The sequence below is a fragment of the Harmonia axyridis genome, chromosome 3 (genome assembly GCF_914767665.1).
Source record: "Harmonia axyridis chromosome 3, icHarAxyr1.1, whole genome shotgun sequence".
Classification (NCBI taxonomy): Eukaryota; Metazoa; Arthropoda; class Insecta; order Coleoptera; family Coccinellidae; genus Harmonia; species Harmonia axyridis.
In genome coordinates, this window is record NC_059503.1 from 43,029,291 (window position 1) to 43,038,046 (window position 8,756).

Sequence of the window (8,756 nt, forward strand, 5' to 3'; positions counted from 1 at the left end):
AACATCCAATTTTACATTACCAAGCCTCTAGAATCTCCAAATCTAAAACAGACAGTATGTTAGCAAAATCTCTGAAGTGAACATAATCTCAACATCTGAATGGTTTAAGTTGAACTCTAAAATTTTCTCATCGATACCTATCGAATGATGTATGTACATCACCTAAATCTCTCAAATTATTGAATGTGAAAAACTCTAAATTCACATAATGTAATTTTCTCAAGCGGTGGATGTGACATCTCTCGTGAACAATGAATATGTAAGATCTCAACAGTTACATATCATGTAAACGATGAATTGCAAAATCTCTACAAAATCTGAATCGATTTTAAAAGATGAATATGCGAAATCTCTACATTCACAAACATCTGAATCGATTTCAAACAATGAGAGGTCTCTACGTTCACAAACACCTGAATTGATTTTAAACGATGTGAAGCCTCACAAGTTCATATATATAAATCGGGTTCAAAACGTCTTTCGACGTTGTCCGATGCCTAATTTCCACGTCAGACGATCACTGCATTGATCTTCAGTAAGGTTTCTTTCACTCATCGCTCTCAATATTCCTTCCTTCCAGGTCTTCCTCGGTCTTCCTCTTTTCCTTCGTCCTGCTGGTATCCACTCCATAGTTCTTTTAGGTATTCTCGTGCTAGGCATTCTCTGGATGTGTCCGTACCAAATCAGTTGTCTTCTTTCAATGTCCGTTGTCACAGATCCTTCCACACCCATTCGGAGCTTCACTTCTTCATTTCTTACTCGGTCTCTACGAGATATTCCCAAGGATCTCCTGAAAACGTCCATTTCCACCGCCTCAATTCCACAATTGGTTGCCTCAATGGAATATTCTGGTCTCACAAGTTCATAAACATCTAAATCAATTTGAGACATAATCTAAATCTATAAGACATGTGTATAGTAAAATGTTTCTTTTCTCTAAACATCAACGTTCAATAACCGTTAAGAATCGAGGTTGCAAGATCTCTACACTTGACTCTCTCGATGGTGAACATGATTTAACTCTATAAAACATGTGTAAAGTAAAATATCTCATTTCTCTAAACATCAACGTTCAATAACCGTTAAGAATCAAATTTGCAAGATCTTTACACTTGGACATTGATTCTCTAGATAGTGAACATGATTTAACTCTATAACATGTGTACAGTGAAATATCTCATTTCTCGAAACATCAACGGTCAATAACCGTTAAGAATCAAAGTTGATTCCTTCTCTAATAGATAGGTAAACACATTATTTCCAAATACAGTATATACTGTATAACAGGAATTCTCTATTTCAGCAATGAATATGAAATAAATCATTTTCATTCACTGAACTAAATAAAATATCTTTCATAATTAAGTTGAAATTCAACCTACCTCAATTTTTTTCTCGTTGTGTTCACAACAGATTTTCAGAATAAGTGTTTACCTCGTCGCACAGTTTGAAGCGTGCACTGAGCCTATAACCTGTTGGATTTATAGGTTTTAGCAGAGGATTCACTAATACACAGATACTGTTTCAATCGTTTATTCTCTCTCTAGAATATCTCTCTCCGAGCAAGCTCGATATCGAATAGACTGAACTTATAGGTTAGACCTCGGATGTCTAAAACTAAGATCAATTCTTGTTCTTTCGCTCGATAGCACTCGATGGCCTCGTCACGCGCAGCTTCGCAGCGCCGCCGTGACGATATGAAGTAACTACTACGAGTGTAGGGTAATGTTGGTTGTCTCTCTCGTAATTTGTTCGGATGAAGTAATATTCTAACAAAACTGAAAACCAGTATCTATCTGAAAAGTTTAACTACAATTACTGACCAGAATCACGATGTCCCATGAATTAAAATTTTCATTATTTGAAATTTTACCAACAAAAAGAGTATTTTCTTCTAGATTTTCTGAATATTCAATATTTTTTACATTATCATGGGTTGAAACATGGTTACCTCAATTGTTTTGTGGAGCTGATCTACACAGGATTGCATAATGATTAGGTTCACCACACTTCTTGCATATTTGACCTGCTGGTGGACCAGGGCCGTCACTAGCCAAATTGCCGCCCTAGGCAAATACCCAATTTGCCGCCGTTACAGTCAACTCTGCAGAACGCAAAAAAATTATTTTGGGTTATCGGGGTCTTCTACCGAAATATGAAAATATTGATTAATTAAATGTCGAAATTGGCATTTTAGGATTGGTAAAAACAAATAATATACATGACGAGTATAAATAAAGAACTGTTAAGATAGAAATACATAATATAAATGACTAGAAGAAAAATATAATTACCATATATATAAAATGAGATAAGTTGATTAGTCATACGAATAGAAGAAATAATACTCAGAAAATTCAAAGAACTCTTAAGAAATGAACTTTTCGAGCTTTCATATTCGCTAATGTGCTCACAAGTTGTTTAATATCTAATGATTCTGCCATTTCAGATTCAATGGATAGATGAGCTAATCCGCTGAGGCGATCTGGCGTCATACTATTTCTGACGTACGATTCAATCAATTTTAATTCTACAGCTACAGACATAGGTAAAATTAAAATAATTCTAAGGACTATAAAAAGGATAGGAAATCCTTCCTCCAATATATTGCTGGGAATATATTCAAGAGTTTGAATGGGCGAAGATGAAGATTGTGGAGGCAGCATATCAGCTACCATCACAATTTCATGCTTCAGACCTAATCCATCGATATCTTTTTCTTCCCCATCACTCAGAGCAAGTTCAACTTTGGACAAGCGTCAAGAAGTTTTTTCTGGGATTTTAACTTTAGATTGTAAATGTCGAAGAGAAATCCAAAAAAGTCATCTATTTGATTGATTTAATTGAATCTTTCCTTCAATAGAAAATAATGCACTATCTAAAATTGTATAATAAAAACTAATTTTGAATTTTTGATTTGCATCTAGTATCACTTCATCACGAGCTTCATAATCGAAGTGCCTAGTCTTTGTTCTTATGAGTTCTTCTTTCAATTCAAGGGAAGGAACGAATCCCAAATTCGTGGCAAAATCTTCTGCATTATCTAAGATTTTTTCCAAATCGGAATCATTCCTTAATTTTTTATGAAATTCTTTCGTTTTTTTTAACTGACAGGTTGCAGCGGACAAATCAAATTCTCTGCTTTGAAAAGCTTGCTGCAAACATTAATATAAAAGAGAACCTCAAACCATGTTACCAACGACGTAATGAATTCAAAATTATAACTTCTGTTTGAAATGCTATCATCATCATAACGTGGAATCGCCTGTACTTAGTGGCCGATAGTGTGGTGTCTTCAGCTATTTGTTTTTGTGAATTATATATTTCCTTCATCTGATATCGAAGAGGTTTCAAGAAATCAATACGACTAGACCATCTCGTCTCACTTAATGACATGAATGTCAATGTAGGAACATTTTGTTTCAAAATATCCCACCTTTGATTGGAGGCCGAAAAAAATACAAATATTCGCTGAATCAAATCAAAAAATATAATTGATTCCATTAAAGACGCGGCATCATTCACCACTAAATTCAAGGAATGGGCACTGTTGCATTTTCCTTATTTGAACCTATAAAAATGATGTTAAAATAGTCTTACCAATAAAAACTGCTCTCTGCTTCCACACAGCACCGCACTATACAGGGTGTTTCAAGTTTGACGGCCTATTAGACGTTTCTGGAGAACGGGACCGATTTGAAATCTGAAAATTAGGAATATGACATTGTTCATGATGAACTATTCATATAAAATATTTTTGAAGTTCCGGCACTTCCGGTTATACAAGAAATAAAAAAAAATTCTTCGAAAAAAACTTTGTTTTTTCATTTTATATCTCAGATATTATCAGGATCTCCATTCTCAAATACTCTTCTCTAAAATTATTGCGTTAGTTTTCGAAATATTAAGAAAAAACCAAAAAAAAGAGAATCTCCTCAGTCACGATTACGTGAATTATTTTTACTGTCAATATCCTATGCGAATACTCAATTCACTTTCTCAAACTAGAATGATTCAGGAATATCGTGCATATCTTGAACTTGAGAATTATCATCACAGGGTGTTTCAAATATTGTGCCAAAAATTTTGAACAAAATTTTGTCATAACTTTCGATTTTCAAATTAGAACCCTATTTTTTGTGATTTCGTTGGATTCTACGGTAAAAAATAAGGGTAGTGTCCAAACATGATTATGCTCCCAAATTCAATAATTCAAGAGTTATTCGAGATTTTATGAATTTATGATATACGTAGGGTCAATTTCATTCCATCTGTTTCCAGACAGACTAGCAATAATAATCCATGACCATAAAAATTCAAATACCTAATTACTTTACATGTGACAGGTGTTTTCATTATCAAAGCTACAGTCCATTCAGGAATTATTGACATCGAAGTAGGCCATGAACGTCTAGTCGCGGCTTTATTTCTGGTTACAAAATATCACTAAAAATTGCTATGGTCCATCATAGAAATAACCAGTTTAAATTAATTTCATCATTTTTGTATCCGCATACAGTCATGATTTCATAAATTGAAATTCAGATTAAATAACGTAAAAATATAGTGAAATGCTATCTCATTTCAAGGAAATCCAATGAAGAGATATCTATTCATTTAAGAGTCGCTCATGAAAGATGCACCCAAATTCAAGAGTTATTCGAGATCTTATGAATTTATGTTATACGTAGGGTCAATTTAATTCAATCTGTTTCTAGAGTGCGTTTTAAAGCAGTATTCTATGATCATAGAAATTAAAATATGGAATTATTTCAAAGTGACAGGTGTACTCATTATTGAAGCTAGTAGATTATAATGACGAAATGAATCCCCGTTATTCAAATAATGAAATTATGGATTTATTACATATCGACGGTGAATGCAACAGAATTGTTTCGAGAACTTGTCGAGCATTCAATCAGAAATATCCACATTTAACACCAATTAATGAGGAGATATTTCGGAAATATAGAATGTATTCCACCGCTATTTTATATGTATAGAATATCCATCAAATTTTGCACACAGGAGTGCTGCATGATTTTATCTCATATGGTACAGAATTTTTTTTGTAGGAACTCCAGCATAATGGATCGTCACAAAGTATTAAACATCCTTTCAAGATATGTTTCTTCTCATTTAAATGATGGCGATGAGGAAATTTCTGATTTAATGTTTGATGAGTCCTACCAATAATTCCATTGCATTCATCGTGAATATGGAATTCCATATTCATGATGAATGCAATAATAATATGTTATTAATTATAGGTAATACACGTGCAGAAGGTTTTGATATTCTTCCACAAGTTCAACATGAACAACTGGTGGAATGAGCCTTCTATACGAGTTCTAAACATTATTTTCCCAAATTCACTGCCTTTTTATTGAAATTAACAGAAATTTCCATAATAAGTATCTATTAGTGATTTTTGCATTGATAAATGATGGTTGGCAGAACAGTTTTCTGTAATACAAATTTGACAGATAATGAATAAATCCGTTCTATTGTATTTTGTTCAACAAGATGTGCCGGAATGAACTGATTTGCCACAGAATTAGAGACAAGTATATCCAGAATTTTGTCTTTTGAATATCGGAAATTCAATTCGTGAAATCAAATTACTGTACAGTCCATTCAAGAATTATTGACATCCCGGGTGGCTTTGGAAAATCGAAATTAATTTGGTACTGGCTCATTCAGTAACATTTTGAATTGCAGATTTCGGGTTGGCATTGGAAATGTCATTGACAGGAGGTTAGATTTCAGTTTGTTTGTGTTATTGGTTTTGATCGAAGAAATTTTGAAACTTAAAAGTTGTATCAATTTCAAACACATTGATTTATTTGAGTATTTCTCACTGTACTGTTTGAAAACAGAAGAAGGCAAGTCATTACAACCTGGATTAGTGGTCAAATTGAGGTATTTTTTGATAAACTAGAAAGCATATTAAATAGCAATATAATGCATGGTAAGACTATTTTCATAGCAGGGGATTTCAACATTGAAATGATTAGAGAAAATAATAATAAACACCGTCTTCTAAACCTACTTAATTTTTAATCTATAAGAACAACAGTCAAGGAGGATACCAGAGTCACTGATCATTCGATGAGTTGCTTGGATAACATTTGCACGAACATACAGTATAATCTGAGAGCCAAAATACTTGTAGCTCATATATCTGACCATTATGGGCAGAAATTGGAGTTCACTGTAGAAAAATGCAACAATGTCAAAGCTGAACGCAAAAGATTCTTCTCTGATGAATCTAAGAATAAGTTTATAGAGGAACTTAAATTGCAATCCTGGGAGAATGTATTTTCAGTGGACAAAAGAAATGTGAATGAACAGTGGCGGATTTTCATGGACAGCTATATAAATATTTTCAACCAGTGCTTTCCACTTACCTTGACATGTACAACTAAAAATAAAAAATACAAAAAAAGTAAAGAAATTGAGGGAATCAAACAACATCTGGATATTTTAATATTGCTTTCCACAAATCAACCATCTTATAGAACTCAGTACAATGAAACAAAGAAATATTATGATCAAATTTTAACAATTGAAAAACAAAAAATGCTCCAAGATCGAGTCAAAAAATCTCACTGCAAAATGAAATCTATGTGGACAATATGCAGAGAACTGACAGGAAAGAACAATCAAGTGGATCACAAGGTTTTCAGGCATAGGATGACATTGCCAAACGATTTCATTGAACATTTAATTGAGGTAGTCAGAAATTTAGTAGACAAGCAACATGAGCCTTTTGAGTGTAACATAGCGGAGAATAACCAGTCACTGTTTTTATGACCAGTAAATTGTAGAGGAACTAATACAGCTATCCCTAAACCTGAAGAATAAATATTCCAATGGATATGACGATATTCCAACATGTATTGTCAAAATTACAGTGAAACATGTTGCATCAGTATTATGCTATATCATAAATAACTCCATGAAATTTTATGTTTTCCCAGATATGCTGAAGTTCGCTATTATAAAACCGCTCTATAAAAAGGGAGACCCAGAGAATCTTGATAATTATAGGCCCATAAGTCTGCTCCCTGCTTTCTCCAAGGTGTTTGAATTAGTCATGTGTTCAAAACTGGTGAATTTTTTTGCTGGATGTGGACTGCTGTCAAGCTCTCAGCATGGATACTTGAAGGGAAGATCGACAGGTACAATTATCTATCAGTTTGTTAATATGATCTCACAAGAACTAGAGAATAAAAATTTAGCAATAGGACTCTTTTTAGATCTGAGTAAGGCATATGACTGTGTAAATCTGGAATATTTGTTGATAAAGCTTGAAAGATACGGTATAAGAGGTGGAGCACATCAATGAATCCAATTATATCTTGTTGATAGAAGGCAGCAAGTGGTTATCAATAACAATAAGTCAAGTACAGTAGCCAAAAATAGAGGTCTAGCTCAAGGAAGTATGGTAGGTCCAATCCTGTTCATAATTAACATTAATGATCTGACTATGGATGGACTGGTGGAATATGTAGATGACACGAACCTGTTTGTATCCGGAAAGAATTTCCCAGAGGTTAAAGAAAGAGCTAAGACCAATCTTTCAGAAGTTGCTCGATGGTTTGACAGGAATGAATTATCAATAAATGATACAAAGACTAACTATATAAAATTTCGTACGAAAAATTCGCAAATGTGTGCGGAAGACAGTATTTGTGTAGAAAATCTTGAGGTGAAGCCTGTCGGATGCACAAAATTCCTTGGGATATATATAGACGAATTTCTCGACTGGGGTACACATTTGGTCAACACTGGATTGAAACTGAGTAGCATAGGATATGGTATTAGAGTAGTGGCTAGGTATATGGACAAGGAAACTTCGAAAATTCGCCAATTTTGAATCAGTTCTTAGATATGCAATCATTTTCTGGGGATGTAACTCTAACATACAAGCATTATTCGTTGTACAGAAGAGAACTATAAGATCTATAAATGGTATGAAGTTTAGAGATTCATGCCGAGGTGTTTTCAAGAATATGGGTATAATGACAGTTTATGCTCTGTATATATATATGAGTGTTTGGTTTTCCTTTTCAAGGATAAAGATAAATTCGAGATTAAATATACTATTCATTATAAGACGAGAACTTTAGATCTGAACTGTCCCATACATAGACTAACATTGACAGATAAGGGACCCTATTATATGTGCATAAGACTTTATAATAAATTACCTAATTGCTGTAGAATGTTAACATTTCCAAAGTTTAAAAATGTCATAAAGAAAATGTTAATTGTTTTAGAACCTTACTCAGTTGAGGATTATTTGAATTGTGATAATATGATGAATTATATTTAAGTTATATGTATTCCTGTGCTGACGTCATTTCTTTTCACTCATGTACATGTACATAGGGATGTTTTGAAATAAAGGAGTTTATTATTATTTTTCCCGACTTTTGCCTATACGCGTAGGATTTCTCCTCGCCGTCGGCTTCTCACTCCTCGCTAAGAGGAACATTCACTCAATCCCAGCTTTTTAAAATATCAGAAGGGTAGAGCTCGGTCGTGTCCGGTCCTTGTGGTCCCCCTGGTTCTCGTCGAACTTCCGGTCCTCTTACACACGAACCTTGGACCTGTCCTTCGCTTCCTAGGAATTTTCTCACCGTCCTTGCAGTACCTAAAAGAACAGCTTTTTGCATTATATGATATTATAAATATACTCACTAAGTCCCAGTTGCTTGATATTCCTCTTGAAATTTTTGGGCATTATT

General features: G+C 33.8%; 1 protein-coding gene across 1 annotated transcript; it reads right to left on the reverse strand.

The window, feature by feature from the left end:
- Positions 1 to 468: 468 nt before the first annotated feature.
- Positions 469 to 891, reverse strand: LOC123675327. The gene has a single exon (XM_045610675.1). It carries the CDS (start codon positions 889 to 891, stop codon positions 469 to 471), a length of 423 nt encoding a protein of 140 aa, XP_045466631.1.
- Positions 892 to 8,756: the final 7,865 nt, after the last annotated feature.